At 37.8% G+C, this 18,120-nt stretch overlaps 1 protein-coding gene across 5 annotated transcripts in view; it reads left to right on the top strand.

Moving 5' to 3' along the window:
- The window catches only part of LOC143035207 (transmembrane protein adipocyte-associated 1 homolog), a 37,044-nt gene extending 20,474 nt beyond the window's left edge, over nt 1–16,570 (top strand). The window contains exons 8-11 of one of the 5 annotated variants that reach the window (XR_012967300.1): nt 2,768–2,983; nt 6,796–6,845; nt 7,322–7,408; nt 15,254–16,570. Coding sequence is in view for 2 of the 5 variants with exons in the window: in XM_076201932.1 (XP_076058047.1) it covers nt 2,768–2,971 (204 nt within the window). In the remaining 3 variants the exon portion in view is untranslated. Of the gene's footprint in view, nt 1–1,848; nt 1,960–2,767; nt 2,984–6,795; nt 7,409–15,253 lie in introns of those variants that run through there. The other 4 variants (XR_012967301.1, XR_012967299.1, XM_076201932.1 and 1 more) reach the window with 4 other exon arrangements.
- The last annotated feature ends 1,550 nt before the right edge of the window (nt 16,571–18,120 follow it).

The following is an 18,120-nucleotide window of genomic DNA, read 5'->3' as shown; positions in this document are numbered from 1 at the left end:
TCTATTTTTACTTGGAAAGAAATTAAAAGAGGAAGAGGAGGCGAATCAAGTAGAGAAGAAAAGGTAAAAGGTGCAGATGGAGAGATGATAATGGAAGAGAAGGCAGTGAGAAGGAGGTGGGCAGAGTATTTTAGGGAGTTGCTAAATGTGAAGGAGGATAGGGAGGGAAAGGTAGTTGCAGTGGGAGGCACTAAGAAAAAGAGAGTGATTAGTGAGGAAAATGGAGGAGAAATAGGGAAAGATGAAGTGAAACCAGCTATTAAGATGATGAGAGCAGGTAAGGCACCTGGGTTAGATGGATGCCATGCAGAATGTCTGAAGAAAGGTGGTACAGTTATGGTGGACTGGCTGGTGAGGTTATTTAATGTTTGTTTAAGAGAGGGTAGACTGCCGGAGGACTGGAGGAGTGCCTGTAACATTCCGTTTTACAAGGGGAAGGGGGACAAGTGTGAATATAGTAGTTTCAGAGGGATCAGCTTGTTGAGTGTAGTTGGGAAGGCTTATGGGAGGGTCTTGATTGAGAGGATTAGGAGAGGAACAGAGGGAGTAATTGGTGAGGAACAGTGTGGTTTTAGGACAGGTAGGGGTTGTGTAGATCAGATATTTGTGGTAAGACAGATATGTGAGAAAGCTATAGGAAAAGGTAAGGATGTTTTTTTGGTCTTTTATGGATTTGGAAAAGGCTTATGACAGGGTAGACAGGAAGGCACTGTGGGAGGTACTGCAGATATATGGGATAGGAGGAAAGCTGTTAAGAGCAGTCAAGAGTTTTTACGAGAGTAGTAGAGCTTGTGTTAGGATTAGAAATGGAGAGTGAATGGTTTGAGGTAAAGGTGGGACTTTGTCAGGGATGTATTATGCCACCCTGGCTGTTCAATCTATACATGGATGGGGTGGTGCGAGAAGTGAATGCAAGGGTGGTGGGTCAGGGGTTAGAGATGGCTAAAGAAAATGGAGAAAAGTGGGAAATAACCCAGTTGTTGTTTTCTGATGACACTGTGCTTGTAGCAGTATCAGAGGAGGGATTGAGGAAGTTAGTGACAGAGTTTGAGAAGGTGTGTGAAAGAAGGAAGCTGAAGATAAATGTGGGCAAAAGTAAGGTGATGAGATGTACAAGGGGAGAGAGTGACAGCAGGCTGGAAGTGAGCATTAAGGAAGAGAGACTGGAGGAAGTGGATAGTTTTAGATACTTGGGTGCAAATGTGGCAGGAAAGGGAGGAGTGGGGGTGGAGGTAGAATGTAGATTGAGGGAAGTGAGTAAATGCCTTGGGGGATTAAAAAGTGTAATGAGAAATAGACATTTGGGAATGGATGCTAAGAGGTTATATGAAGGAGTGATAGTGCCGACAGCATTTTACGGGGCAGAAACATGGAACATAAGAGAGGAGGAGTTTGAATGTGTTTGAGATGAAATGTCTGAGAAGAATGATAGGGGTTACTAGGCTAGATAGAATGAGAAATGAGGAGGTGAGGTGAACAGGGGTGGAAAGGGAGTTGGGAGATAGGGTTGATGAAAGAGTATTAGGATGGTTTGGATACATGGAAAGAATGAGTGGAGAAAGATTAGAAAAAGAGGTGTGGAAGGCAGAGATGGAAGGAGTGAATATGAGGGGGCATCCTAGGATGAGATGGATGGATGGGGTAAAAGGGCATTACAAAAGAGAGGAATGTCTGTTGAGGAAGGACGGGAGAAGACAGAAGATAGGAGTGAATGGAGAAGGGTTGTGTATGGATGATGCTGTGATGTATGAGGAGGAGTGGGAGGGGGATGGGGGGTGAGGAAGTATGCATGAGAAATAATTTGACGCAGCCTGAAGGGATTTCTCCCCGTTTTCTCCTTTTCTGCAGGAAGGGACAGAGAGGGGGGGTCACCAAATTAATGAAGCGGCCTTGCTGTAGATGTGCTGTGTCTTGTGACATTGCTTCTAACCCAGGGCAGTGGACAGGATGCAGGGATGACCTGTCATCCAGGAGGTGCCAAGATGAAAGGGAGGGAGGAAGATAGAGGGGACTGGAATATGTAGGGGATGGAATGGATGGGAGTGGTTTCAATGCCTTTTCTCTTTTTGGCTACCCCCCATATAAGGGGGAAAAAGCCTTTGGTATATGTATGTACTTGAGGGGATGATAAGGGAAGGTCACCATGTAAATGAAGCCACTGCTGGGCCTGCTGTGGATGTGCTGTCTTGGCTTTCCTTCCAACCCAGGCAGTAAAGGGGGGGTGATGACCCTTCATCCAGAAGGAACTGAGATACAAGGGAAACAGAGGAATACATACATACATATTCCAAAGGCTTTTTTTTTTTCTACCTCCCTTATAAGGGGGAAGAAGCCTTATAGTATATATTTGTGTGTGTATGCAATTTACCATGGTCTTGGATCACATGTTGGACTTGTGATCAACAGCTGTTACCCCTCCTGGATGAGTGCTCAAAATCATATATGGCCAAATTCATGGATAATATTGTGACCTTACACACGCAACTCCTTGCCCACCAGAGTTGGAGTGCAGGCTCACAGTTTAGCAGTACCAAAACATTTGCAATCAAGAATAGTACCACTGCACAGTCAAACCAGTTTGTGTGTATGTGTTTAAGCTCCTTGTGAATGAAGGGTCATATAAATGTCTACGGTGAATTCCATGACGGTTGGATTTTTGTTCAGTGGCAAGCATTGTCTACTGAGGTAGCTTTAACCAAAATAGTCAATGATATAGAAAAAAAAGTCAATAACAAGTTTCTTTACATTTTTTTTTTTTTTTTTGCAGGGTTCTGCTCCATACAGTAGTATGAACATGGATGGCAATGTAGTAGTAGTAGGGAGTATGGGCAGTGGGAGTGGAGGTCAAAACACTCCTGTGAACCCACTGTATTCTGCCTCTCTCCAGAGCCCTGACTCCATCACAGGATACTCAATCAATTCAGTGGACTCAATCACAATCACAGCATATGATAAGTCCCAGTCCCAGTAATTTTATGTTTCAGTAAGTCAGTTTATTGACAACTTGGAGCAAGAATTTTAGGAATAAGGTAAACTGGGAAATTCTGAGTTTGTTCAGACTCGTGAATATGTTGAAAAAGTTTACAGGTTTGTGTAAGCGTATAGGAATGAGTGAACTATTAGGATTAAAATGCTGGTGAATAACTGTTAGAAATGAATTGGTTTCTTGTATATATTCAGCCCTATTAGCATGAATGATGAGTAATTTTCAGGAAAATATTTCTCCACATTACACTTTTGGAGTCTAAAAGTTTTTCAGGATTTTGTAGGAAATGTCAAAGAATTGGACAAGGATTTGGGGATGATTTGAAAACTATCACAAATTCCTTTGGTTCAAGTATTTGATAGATTACAGGCTGAAATCTAGCTATAGTGTGTCATGTAACAGTTTTGAAAATTTGGCTATTTTGTTGACAATATACATAGCTTGAATTCTACTGGAACTGTTAAAATGTTTAATTTTTTTATGTAACTGAGGAAGTTTTAACTAAAACAATATATGTGCAAGCTGAACTTAGGTTTTGTTCCTAGCACATTAGGACAACACTGAAGTTTTGTCCAGAAAGACGATGAGAGTTCACCTGTGCTCAGAATTCTGTTTGGGCTATGAAGAAAGCCTAACAAGAGGTTTGACCACTGGTTGTGTAAAGCCAAACATGCATATTTTTCACCCTTAATTGAAGTGTCTCCATGTACCTCAGAAACATTACCTGCAATAAGAAAAGAAATTTGTTATAGTACGATTTAGAATCAGAGACATTATTTGTATTAAAAAGAATTGGGTGTAGTATGACTTAGAAGAAGTTAAGGTATATCAGTAAAATATATTGATACATGATATCCAGCATTGGGTAGAGGCATTGATGGATGCATTGAAGAAAGAACTGATGACTTATTGAGGCAATTCATGGGTATTGCCTTCCGTCGGTGATGTGATTTTTCCTCCTTTTATTCCCTAATGTACATAACTTTGTGAATAGTTTGACATTAATAGAATAGTTTGACCTTGATAGAAATCTAGTCCTTTCTATTGTCACTCCGCCCACCCTTCTTCATTTCCAGCCCAATACTGTGTTCTATAAAGGGGATATTATTATTGCAGAATCTTAATGTGTGACCTAGATTATACAGATTCCAGTTGTCACATGTTTATGTTTTTTCACACTGTGTTTGATACTTGTCAGTTTGCCTCAGTGCTATTTGGCCCTGCCAGTACCATTGGGTGAGAATGGCACAGACATCTACCATTCCACTTCCTTTCCTAATGAAGTGAGATTGTGACTTATGTGATTTTGTGGTACAGTATTTTATCAGTTTGGTAATTAGTCATTGAGGGTAAATGCCACAGTACTGTTTGTTTAGAAACATTAAGTTTGCTCCTCCATTGTTTGGGAGACTAATAGTGTGGAGGACATCAAGGTGTATATGTTTTATATGTGCATGCATATGTGTGTGTATATATATATATATATATATATATATATATATATATATATGAATACATGCATACAAATATATATTATATATCTGTATTTATGTATATATTTTACCAAAGAAGTGAACACCTAGCCAGTTTAAGAATTCAGGTAAATTTGGGAAATTTCCATAGGTCTTGTATATTTTGTCAGATAATTAGCTTCTTTAATTAAACCGTATTTAAATTTTTGGAAAGGAAAGTTTTTAGGATACCATTATGAAATATAGTTTGATAAGAGTGCACATCCTTGAAAGTGCTGGCAGGTTCTCTTCCACGTAATTTCTTAGAATTATTTATATTTTCTCACATTGCAGGTCTTCATATAGGTGTTGGTGAACAAAATAGCCTTATTTGGGGTATGGGGTAGTTTGGTATTTCTGTCATGGTCTTTAATAATTTTCTCCCTACAGTTTAGATAATCAAGGTCACACTAATTTTACATTTTTTGAAACTTCCTTTGTAATATTTCCTGTGCTATGTCCATTTTAATGTTGGCCTACTCCTAAACGTTTATACTCCTAAACGTCTATACATTGCTTGAGGTTGCCCTTAGTTGTACAAAGGCTTATGTATTTAGAGATGCAAGAGAAGTGTGTATAAATAAAGTAGTAAGGAAGATGACACTGTATGAAGTCTACAAACATCTATATATTTTTGTGTAGTAAGTTGATACTGTCACATTTGACAGTAATGGTAGGACCTGTTCATACTAGGAGTAATGTCAGTAGAACATACCAAGATACAGTACTGATAGGCAAATGGTGGATGTGATGATCTCAACAATAGAGCAGAGTGTTCATCATATTCTGAGAAAGGTGACTTTGTAACTTTCTCCCGTCCATTGTTTTGTGTTTTGTTCAGCTCTTCCATCCCGTCTATCTGGAGACGAAGTCAGATGTTCTGAAAAAAAATCTAGCAGTTTGTAAATGAAAATGTTAATTAGTAATAAAATAAAGAAAATGATGTATAATTTATAATTCTGATTTTTAACTAAGGATGTATATTTGCTCACCAAATCTGAAAAGATCCACTATAGAGTAATGTTCCTTTGAGAATTGCTAGATTTTTTTTTCTTTTCTTTTCTTTTTTTTCCCATTCCAGCTTTGTATAGAAGGTGCAAGTGGCTGATGTGACTGCTGCTGCATTGTTATACTATTTAGTGTTGGTTAGGACTATGACTCCTCAATACCTTCAGAGAATCTATCAAGAATGTTACTTATGATATGCTATCATTCAGTTAGCATTGAAATCTTAGTTTGAACTTAAGTGATGATGGTCATTATGTTTATTTTAAGAAATAAAGCAATGGGGAAAATTTACCAAGATTCAAAATTATTCAAAGGGAAAGTAGCCGCACATACATTTTTTCTTTTGTTAAATTTCATGGATTCCACTCTTGAAAAATATTTGTTCAGGTGATTTTATTTGTGATGTTTCTGTTAAGTTTCTTTTCATCTGTTTCTAATAGTAATAATAATAGTGGTTGCCTTGAATTTCATTGATGGAAACCCACAGTCTTACAGCGGCTGGCCGAAGTCCTTGAGCTCTCCCACATATCTTTATGGGAAGAAATGCTAGACTTTCGTCTGTGTGTTGTATTAGTGTTGGAATATTTCTTTGTCAGTGGCTTATAGTAGAAGATGAAAGAGAGTGGTTGCCAGTTGTCGGCTGTCCTTGTATGAAAAGGCAAAGGAAGTATGAGTTGATAGAGATGAAGATTCTGAGACCAGTGAGGCAAACAAATTTTGGCCCCTCAGAACATCATTTCCAAATGGATGTGTGGGTGTTGATGGGTTCTGACTTGCATGGCTAGAAGAGGATTCTTTCTGATCCTCATATTATGGGACCATCTGTCATTGGTCTCATCAATTTCTAAATTGTGTGATTGTATAGCTCATGTATTCACTTTATTATGTTATCAAGTGTAATGGATTTCAATCTTTGAGAAATTTGTTGGCATTTTTACAATTTTTCTGTTCTGTTAAAGGTTTCTTTCAATCAGTTTCTGTATTATGTGGTTGTATAACTTGTAAGTGTTGCCCAAGATATTTGGCTTTTTCCAATTGGCTTTGTAAATGTATAAGGTACATCTTCGATACAATATTTTATTTGAGCCACTTGGGTGAGTATGGCCATTAATCTCAATTATTTTATAGGAGAAACCTCAGAGCAGTGATAGTAATTTCATATGGCAGAAGGATATATTGGAGTAATTTAGGTATTGTGGTGACATGAATTATGAATAGATAAAGTTCTTCACAGTGGCCTAATGGCCACTGAGTAATTGTTTTTATTAATCTTGGCTGCCTTTTTTGCAGGTTCTGTTAGTATACAAAGCTTATGTGATTTCGACCAGGGGCAGAACCTTGTAAGCAGTAAATGCAAAATTTCTTTTATGCTAAGGCTCATATGAAATATAGAACAAACACTCAAATATGTAACTCAACGAATATAACTTTGATTAAGTGATACATTTTATAGATATTCTTCTGGCATATACCAGACAGTTATTTTGCTTGGGGACATTGGGACAGGAGGCCATTGCAGTTACCTGCAAAAGAGACCAGGGGGCAATGGATTGATTGATATGTGGGACAAAATTGGGTTTTGAGTAATAAATCGCCATCCCAAATATATTTCTTAGCTTATAAGGTTGTCTGGAATTAGAAGAAAATATGTAAGAACATACTGGGTTGAAAAAGTCACATTAGTTTAAGACAATCAAATTGGACTTAAAACTTTATGTGATTGATAGCTTGCATTATGTTTCAACTTGACAAGAGAATAAGATGTCAAGATACTATATTCTCATTCCTTTTCTATCATGTACTTTTTTTCACTAAGGTAAAGAACTTCCTGGTCTGGTTTGACAAGAAGTAGAGAGAAGTTTGCAGGTGTGACATGGCTGAGGTTGGCATAATTGTGATTCATGTGAGAGTTTGGCAAGGTTTTTGTACAGTAGTGGACTTTGATTGAAAGAGGAAGACTATATAACAATTAACCAACTATGAAAAATTAATCTATTTCATGAGACTGTATAAGCATGAAATATCTGGTACCCATCTCCTTTTAGCTTTAGTTTAGTGAAAAATGCAGTGATGGTGGGGACCAATGACAGGTACTTGTTAGTGAAGGTTCTGAAAGATGGATGTTTGAGAGAATCATTTCCCAGCCACCCATTTTCAAAATCTGTCATCACCATGTTCTTGAGCTAACATTTGATTTCTTGACCGAGCTCAAGATCTCATCTTATATCAACGTCAGTTGTGTTTTCTCCATTTCACATCATATGAGCTGGCAGTTGACAACACCACCCTTCCTTTTACTACAATAATTTGGTGACATAAAAGATGTTCTACACTAATGCAACACAGGCAATAGTGCAAAATTTCTTCCTGGGGCTATGGATTTTCTGTCAGTGAAACTTTATATACATATACCAAAGAACCACTTCCCCCTTTTGGTGAAACAAGCAACAGTTATTATTAATATTGCTACAACAATAAGTATCTGAAGTGGTGGGCTTGCAAATGGTCATGAGAAAGAATCACCCCCACCACTCATCTTCAAAACCCATCTGAATCTGGAAGTGCAGCCTCGAGGTACTGGTAATCAGTCTCTAGACTGGGCCCAAGGTCTCCCCCTATCAATTTCAACTCTGCCTTTTCACACAAGGAGAGCCAGCAACTGGCTACTGCTCCTTTCCACTTGCTACTACAAGCCAGCAGGCACGGATCCAGGAATGTTATTTGGGGGGCCCCGAACCGATGAGCGATAACCGATACTTGAAACACGCCGATATTTTAACCCCAAGAATAAGGCTGTTGGCTTGGAGATTGGTTCAGAAACCTAATTCTGTTTTGCTCGTAATTGTATGTAAAATCATATATAATTCACAAATATAATTCAAATCATAAATTCGCACTAAAAAGTGTTTATCCAAGGAGAATCAAACTCGAGATGAGTGTACCATACTTGGGGCGTTGTGGGCCCCCCCTTGTATCCACGCCTGCAAGCCAGTATATACATAGAAAGAATCCCATGTGAATATAACACCAACAACAGTCCAGCATTTCTTTCCAGTGAGATTTAAAGAAAGGCCTGAAGACTATTGCAGGTATTCAGTCAGTGAAACTCAAGGAGGCAACAGTTATTATTGTTTCCCAGGTATCTATAACTTTCTTCCTGCTCCATGTTCTTTCAATACAGCTAAGTACAATACAGTTACTTTGAACATTTTGCTTTCCATATTTTCCACTCGCAGGCTTCATACTCATCATAAGAGTTTTTTGATTCTCTAGATTCCTTTTCTCTCACTCCATACAATTACATGGCCTTTCATACTCTCCTCCCCTATCTACTTTTATCATATGTCATCTCCAGATCAAAAAACATAGGAATAATCATGTTGCTTTATGTACAGTGCATTATATTATAGTGCCTCGACCTCAATATGTATGGTTGGTACTGTATTAGGTTTTGAATGCAATTTTTTTTTATTTTTTGTGAGAAATTTGGATTGTCATGCTCACAGATTCACATTATCTATGTGTACTCTTCCTGCCCCCTGTACTCACAGTATATCTACAAAAGCACGTACATACTTAAGATCACAAAATGAGCAATCCTAGACAGATTGCCACATGCCATACTTCAGACTCCCCCAACATCAGCCTAACAAAGAATCAAATGAGTACTTGCATGTGGTGGTCTTGGAAGATGGACAGTGGAGCTGCCCATTTTCAGGACTGACCAACCCCCTCACCTCCCTCAAAAGGTGTAGCCCTGAGAAGTTGACACTTAGTCTCTTACACTTTTTCGCCCATGAAGAGCTGGCATTTGCCATCTTCTCCTCTAATACTACTTTCAGCCAATGATGTAGAAACATTCCTACACTAATCCAACTCAGACAACAGTCCACAGTTTCTTCCCAGAGAGGTCTGTGGGAGCTTCCAAGGACTGTTGCCAGGTGCTGTGGGGCTGCAAGTTTCCAGTCAATGAAACTCAAGGTAACAATTGTTGTCATAGTTCAACCCAACCAAGAAATTCTTCTTAAGACAAATAAGAACCATACTGTCATGACTTCATTCAGGACATCCCCCCCACACTGAATTGATACCAACACAGAATTGGCCTGGCCACAGACTAGATGCCTCAGATGCAATGACCACACAACAAACACTGAGCACATCATATACTACCTCATTCTCACTTTACCCAGACAACAACACAAGATTTCTCTTTAAGTGACTGTAAGCTAATCTGATGGCTGTTGTCAGTTAACTGGGAGTGGTTTGTATCCTACAAGAGACCTAGGGGAACAGACTGTTTGAACTTATGTTGCAGGTGTATGATATTAATCTGGCTTCTAATTATTTTGGGCTGAAAACCATTTGCTAATATTTGTTTACATTAATGTAATTCACAGAAGTACTCAGAGGTATCTTACAAAATGGTAGTTATTGGTCATATTTTTATATTTTAATGCACAGGTCAAATTAAGTGCACGTCTTGAACTAATGATATCCATGTGACATGTCAGAGGTTTTTCCAGATAAATGGATACAAGATTTTCTTTGGAATATATGTAGGATATATTTGCTTTGGGCTAGTACATCTCTTATTTCCCAAGTAAGCCTATTGAATATATTGCTTCATAAAAATGTCTTTTCATCAAGGGGATATATTGGTCTGTTAATGATTAAAGCCGAAAAAAGAGTGGAGTAGTGAAAATGGACATTCCATTGTCTTCTGTTACAATCCAGGGTAGGATTCAAAGCTGGTTAGACTATGTTGCAGTGAAAGGGAAATTAACAAGAAAAACTGAAATGAAACTAATTTCTAGTAGAATTTAGTAATAGAAATTTACTTCTTTCAGGAAATGCTTGCTCAAATACAGTAGAACTTCAGTTCTCAACTACAATCCATTCTAGAAACTAAAACTGTTCTAGAACCAATTTGGTCAAAGACAAAAACAAGTTTACTGATCTGCTGGATACAGCTTTATCAGAATTATATTTTTTCACAAAACTCTAAATTTTGCGACATTTTTAATTTTTCTGTTCAGATTAGTCAAATCCCAAATAATTGTTTTTCTAACTGATTTGTTTTACTTGCAAGACATTCAAGAACTGAGGTTCTACTGTAATTTCTTCATGCATATTATTTGTTGAATTTAAATTATAAAATATTACTTTTTTCTTAGGGAAGGAGGGTGGAGGGGGGGTGGAATATATGGGAAATGAAATGGGTGGGAGTGATTTCTATGCCTTTTTCTTTTTGGCTACCCCCCGTGTAAGGGGGAAAAAGTCTTGGTAAATATATGTATGTTTTAAGTCATTTCATTGCATTTTTAAAATTTTTGCATCTCTGAATTAAAAAAAAAGTAGGTACTGTGCAAGGTGAATCAGATAAAAAATATTTAAGAGGAATAACCTCATGGTTGGCCAGCCATAGAAAAAACACTCATAAAAGTAAAAATTATGTACTAAATTACCAGTATATATTATGAAAGCAATTATATTTTTCTCTAAAGAATTATTAGTTTGACCACTGTATGGTAGTTGGTTTTGTGAATGTTTACATATTTACATATATTTTTTAGGATTTGATTTATGCATCTGAATGCATGTGCACACTGATAGTGATCAAATACACATAACATTCATGTATGTGATTTGTACATCTTTTCTGAATAGTCACATTTGGTTCTCATTTTACATTCAAAGTTTAAAAAAATCTTGCACTTGAAATAATATTTTCTCTTTTGAAATAATAACTGTTGTAGTTGTATACCTCGACTGTAGGTATAACCAAACCAAACCATATGTTGACCCATAAATACTCCATTTCTGCATCACAGTATTTCTCATGCACAGTACTACCAAATCATTGTAAGATACGATTTGAGGAAACATGTTAATGGAGCAAATTCTGTGTAAGATATACGCAAATCTACGTCATGCTCAATAATAGGGGTGGAATCACTGTTACAATATCACCACATTCCATTAATTACCAATGTTATTTGTAACACGTCACACTGACATTAGCATTCAGGTCAACACCAAACACCAATTACCCCAGATGCAATCACCACACAAAAAACACAGACCACATTAACTTGTACTGTCCTACTTCTACAACACATAGTTCCACAAAATCTTTGTAATAAGTGACTTGTTGGGTTATCCAATGGCTGTAGCCAGATTCCTAAGGGCCACAGGTCTTCAGGAGGAGATTCAGAGGCAAAGGATTGATTGGATGATTGTTACAGTGTACTTTGGACAGAGTTTATGTTCTTCTGCACAGGCATTACCACAGCATGTTGGGGTCGGCTCATAGAAAGGTTAAATGTAAGGTTAGGGTGCGTATGTTGTAAGATGGTGTTGGACTGGTGTTGTGTGTGTTGCCTGTATTTACTTGTGATGTACAGATGATGAATATGAAGTGGTGGAGGTGAAACAACTTTGACTGACTGCCCTTGCTGTGACCGCTGTGTCTCTTTGCACAACCTTTGATTTGATAGGAGGAGTGATGAACAGGTATTGACTCTCGCCCGGGGCTGAAATAATATCAGTATCGCAGCGCTGAGGGGTGTTACTCCAACTCTCGTGGGCGGGGAGTTGGGGGTGTGTGTGTGTGCAAGGTCATAGCATTACCCATAGATCGGACCTACGAGCTCTGAGCTCTCTTCCAGGAGGGAAATAGCTGTCGATCACGAGTCCAACACGTGATCCAAAGACCAAGTGAATACATGCATACATACACACACACTTATAAGGGGAAAAAGGACTTATGATATGTTTGTATATATATATAACAGGATAAGAACTATGCTCATGGGGGTTCTATTTCTGTGCCTCCAATCATCAAACTTTGTTTTCAATTCTGAGGGGCTGATGAATTTCAGCAACAAAATACAAAACTGAAGGAGAGATGACAACCAGTGACTGTTCTCCTCCTCCATCTACTGTATAACCTGGTGGCATAGAAACTCTCACACTATTACAACATGGGCAACAGTCCAAAGTTTCTTCCCAGAGATTTATTTTCATTACAGATGATAAAGAATGCAGTATTGCACACTGCCTTACATTTGCTCCAGACAATTCCACAAAATCTCTTCACTGTGTAGCACATAACCTAACCTGTTGGATTCCTCAAGTTAATGGTTCTCTAGCAAGAGACATTGAGGGCAACAGATTGATTGAATTATCCATTACCACGATGTATTGCTGCATTCTAAAATTGAATAATCCAGACACTTGTAAAATGAGAAACTACTGCTTATGCTTACCAAATTTGTATGTATTTGTTCACTTATGTATTTACCTAGTTGCCTAGTTGTGTTTACTTAGTTGTATCTTATGGGAAGGGGGAGCTAACCTCATGGTGTCCTGTCTTTGTATCTCTCCATATCCAGTTTGCTTTTAAATTCTTGTATTGTTTTTGCACACACAGTTTTTTCATCCAATGTGTTCCATACATCCACCACTCTGTGGGGAAAGCTGTTCTTTTTCAGGTCCTTTCTATAACTGTCCTTTTTAAGCTTCTTTCCATGTCCTCTTGTGTTTCTCTTATTCCACTTTAGTAAGTCTTCTCTGGCAAGGACTTCCTTGCCTTTCATAATACTGTAGATGGTCAACAAGTACAATTGTTCAGGTGTGCATGAGTATGTTTCTTCCAATGTGGGGGTAGCCGATGCATCTCTATATGAAAATGGATTTCTCAACTCTAGCAGGATTTGGGGAGGAAAGAATAATGGTGTTTAGTTTGATAGGAAGGGATAATGCGTTGCCACCTAATAGAGAAAATAATTCGGGTTTCCAATAAGAAAACGAAAGTAAATTTAGTTAAATTATGAGAAAAGTTGCCAAACCTCATAAAGAATAGATTCCTGTCATAGGGGGTGGGGGTAGTTATTTTGTGTCATTGTACTTATCTAGAATGAGTTTTACAGGACTTAGTACAGTATTGGACATAAACATATATATATGCATACTCATGCATGAGTGTGCACATACACACACACATGCACACACACGCACACCATATACTTTCAGTATACCAAGGGCTTTTTCCCCCTTATAAGGGAGGTAGCCAACTCAAAAGGCAAGTATCCATTCCCATCCACCACCCTTGCCTCCCTTTCATCCTAGCTCTTCATAGGTGAAAGGTTATCCCTGTTTCTCACCGATTGACCTGGGTCAGAAACAATGCAGAAAGACACAGCACATCCACAGTAAGGCCATTTCACTTAATTGGTGACCCTTCCTCTCTGTCCCCTCATGCAGAAAAAGAGAAGACAGGGAGAAATCCCATTGGGCTTCGCCTAAATATCATTCATACATAACTATGCCTCACCCCTAACTCCTCCCTTCCTTGCATCACAATAGCGTCTATACACAGCCATTCTCCACTCATCCCTATACCCTGTATTCTCCCTTCTGTATTTAACAGACATTCCCCTCTTCCTCAACACCCCTTTCTTCCCATCTATCCATCTCATTCTCGGTCTTCCCCTCAAGTTCACTCCCTCCACCTCTGCCTTCCATATCTCTTTCATTACATGTGTCCAAACCATCCCCATACTCTTTCATCAACCCTATCTGCCATCTCCTTTTCCATCCCAGCTCTCCTCTTGACCTCGTTTCTCACTCTATTGAACCTTGTAACCCCCTACCATACTGTTCAGACATTTTATCTCAAACATGTTTAAACTTTTCTTCTTTGCCTCTCTTAAATTCCATTTTTTCTGCCCCATACAGTGCCATCAGTACAATCATCCCTTCATATAGTCTCCTCTTTGCATCCATTCCCAAATGCGTATTTCTCATGAGACTTTTTATTCCCCCAGGGCATTTCCTTGCTTCTCTCAGTCTACAATTTACTTCCACCATTCCCTTCCTACCACATGCAACCCCATATATCTAAAGCTATCCATACACTACAACCTGATATTTAAGGATATTACACCTATGTACCCACACTCAAACTGTCTTGCTCCTCCTACCAGACTCCATAAACCCAAAATAGTCCTTGATATCAGGACAGTATTGTCCTGAATAATGGAAGTGTTGGTGAAATATTGGTGATTAAATACAGATGCAGTCTGACATATGTGCAGTATTGGAATATGTGGCCACGTGTATTAATGAATTCATATTTTCTCAAAGTTTGTAGCTATTATTTGAATGACAGCTCTCAATTTCAAAAAAAGATGATGACATAGTCTGGCATGTTAGATTTGCTGTATCATTTCCAGAAAAAAAAAATTGACAGAAGCAGTGTTTCAACAAATTAGTAACTTTGTAATTTACCAAAGAAATACTATTTCTTAAGGTTTGTTAAACAGCACATACATTAAGAATAAGAGGTCCAAATTAGTGAACACCTGTGTATCTGGTGGTGTACAATGTTAGGAATTATTGTAATAATTGTTGCCTCAAATTTTACGTACAGGAAACCTGCAGTCCCATTTTAGTAAGTAATAATCTTTCAGCCCTCTTACAAAATTGTCTGTGAAAAAAATGTTGGATTGTTGTGCTAGTCTGTTTCCTTCACTGGCTGATAGGAAAAGGGGAACAGCTGCCAATTTTCAGCTCCCCTTACACTAGAAAGTGGAGGAATCATATTTAGAGTTGATAAAGATCTGAAGACTCTGAAGACAGAGTGCCAGTCCTTTTGGGGCCACACTCAGATGGAGGTGAGGGTACTGATAAGATTTGAAGATGACGGGTGGGAAGATGATTCTCTCCAATCTCTATCCCACAGGACCACTACAAGAATGTACCCATGATTAGAAAGTAATGACAAGCTTCAGACAACTATTGGATGAAAAGAGGAAGTGTCAAATGAAGACGGTTATTGTATAAATTCACATTGTTTGATGTAATTATGCAGCAGTGATGAAAATCATGTAATTTCCAAGAAATCAAAACTTATTGTGGTCTTTAAACAGATTCTGATATTTATAAATAAAGGTAGTGGATTGGGTTGAATAAATTGTTTAAAAGATGAATCTTGTGTACTGACAATCCATGGATATTGTACAATGTGTGCATCACATATAACTGCATGTTATTTTCCACATATAACAAGGGGTAGGAGAAGGTATCCAATTCCATGTTTTATACTAATGCTTCTTGTAGTACCAGTTATGTAAGCATATAGGTGCGCTTTTTATATGTCTTTTGAATTTTAACTTTGTTTTCTACAAGGTATTCTTTCATCTTGTACAAAAATGCTTTTTTGCTTTTTTTCAGTGTGTTGTATTCAGCCATGTAGGGCGTGTTCAGTTTTCTCACTTAGAAATTTTGTTTACACCAATTGAAATAAAACTGGTTACTTTTCATTTGTAAGTGATATCAGAGTTTATCATAGAAATAATTGCAGTTATGAATAACTTTGGAAGCATTAAAATTTTAGGTCATGGATTGTTGTTTGTATCCATATTTTATTACATTGGAACAGCAGTGGTGATTAAGGAAATCTCATAATTTGAATTAAGTAAAATAGAAACTTAAAAGTGATGGATTATCTGCAGAATGAGATTATTTCATACCAGTGAAGCATATTTTATTACTTTTTTCTCTGTCTTTATTTTCAATATACTAGGTATTATTATCTTTCATGTTTGAAGTGTGTTCCACATCGGATGTGTATATGTTATGATAAACAGAACCAAAGACTTATTATTTCTTCTTCCAATACTTTATAATGTTATAGATTACTTTGTATTTTTTTTATCATAATTGCTATGTTAACTCTTTTATTGTGATGACACTTTATAAATTCTCCTGTGAAGCATGAAAGATTTTATGCATATAATGTGTCAACTAAAGCCTGAAGAGGAATCTCAAACATATGAGATAATTTTCAGTCTGTAGTCTTAGCTTCAGCTTCATAAAATTGTCTTCTTGAACAGAAAGAAATATATAAAGCATGTCATCATATTGTATGGGTTAAAAAGCTGGAATTTGGTTTGCTCTGTAGTTTGCATTTTACATCGGAAGAGCATTGGATGTCATGTCCTATATAAAGATGAAGAAATTGTAATATTCAGCAGCAAATATAAGTAATGGAAGACTTTATTTTGCTTTTTTCTAACCATATCCAGAAATTTGTAAAACTCTCTCGAGGTTTATCCATCAGAGAAGTTTTTAGTTAAAATCTTGCCTGGAATGGGGCATTTGTTGGAGTGCAGGGTAGTGCGATGTGAGGTGAATGGTGAGAAGGTGCGAATGATAGAAGTGCAGTAGAAGAAAAATGCAGAGATGTAAGTAAATTTCCACCAGGTTGTGGATGGGGAAGCCTTGATAATTAGATTACATTGAATAACCAATAAGAATATATGGGCAAAATGAAAGAGGAACATGCCTAGCCAACCAACTTTGGATGTTTTCCACTAGCTTAAGAAAACCAAACAAGGAAACCAAAACAAGGATCCTGTTCAACAACAGGAATCCTAAATGTGCTATGATTTAGGACTTGGTGTTGCTGTGTTGCACTCCTCTAAACTCTGAGGTAATGAACCAAGGAGAGGTGTAAGTTGAGCTTATCTAGCAAAGTAGGAGTATAAACCAGTTGTCCAATTTTTAGGTTTTTATTAATCATGGGTGCCAGAGTGAATGAGTGTAAAGTTGTTTGGCAGAGTTGACAAAGGTAGAGTTCCTGCTTTGGAGGAATAGCAGAATGTCTGCTCTTTTTCTCTCTACAAGTCTTAAGGATACACCTAGGTCTCTTAATCCAATTCTTGTCAACCACCACTTGTGGGGACATTTGGGCTCAGGACATAAACTTGCTTCAGGAATTGGTTAAGGACATAAAACACCACCAATTCCCATGGTGGGTGTGTGTCCTGGACCCAAACGTCCGCACAAATGGCACTTGGTAATTGTTGTATAGCGAGTGGTCATTTGATTGCACTCCTGCCAATTCCTTGCTTCAAACTACAAAATCCTATAGATACAGTGGATTTAACATTGAATTTCATCAATGTTGAGGCAAGCTCTGACCAATGACAATTTCACTCCATATTACGGCACAGATGTCATAACATAAATAACTGTCGATGATTACCTTTGGGAACAATCAAATGAACAGAACGACTTATTTCCGGCTTGAACCATTTACTAACGGTGTCTCGCTGTCCTAACCACAGGTACTATAATTTTGTGTGGTACGTTTTCCTACGTCATTGATCGATTTGATTTATGAAATTTTTGGCTTGAATGCCAAGCGCCGGAGTCCTACGTCACTGACTTATGAATTAGCGTTTACAAAGGATTACAAAGGCGGAGCATACCGACAGAAGACCTTTTGATCCACAATAAAGGAGTAACATGGCACAGTGCTGTCTCACCGAGCCGCACGATCAAATCGATAAAATATAGGCTCCTCCAGAGATCACATCCTGCTAACCCCTACCATCACTGTGGGATTTATTTAGTAGCGAATGAAGGAAAGAACTTATTGTTAAATAGTGGAGTAAAGCATTATAATGATTTTGTATAATGTTGTTAGTCTCAGTCACTTTTAGCCTTGGCAACTCCAAGGAACACCATATATTGTGGTGGGGCAGTAATTGGACTTAAATTTCTACGTCCTGTTCCCGAATCTTGCATGAAGCTCCTGCTAAC

Source organism: Oratosquilla oratoria, chromosome 18, assembly GCF_046742065.1.
Source record: "Oratosquilla oratoria isolate Oo_2021 chromosome 18, ASM4674206v1, whole genome shotgun sequence".
NCBI lineage: Eukaryota > Metazoa > Arthropoda > Malacostraca > Stomatopoda > Squillidae > Oratosquilla > Oratosquilla oratoria.
The sequence above is the reverse complement of the archived record's forward strand: the minus strand, read 5'-3'. Positions and strand labels throughout refer to the sequence as shown.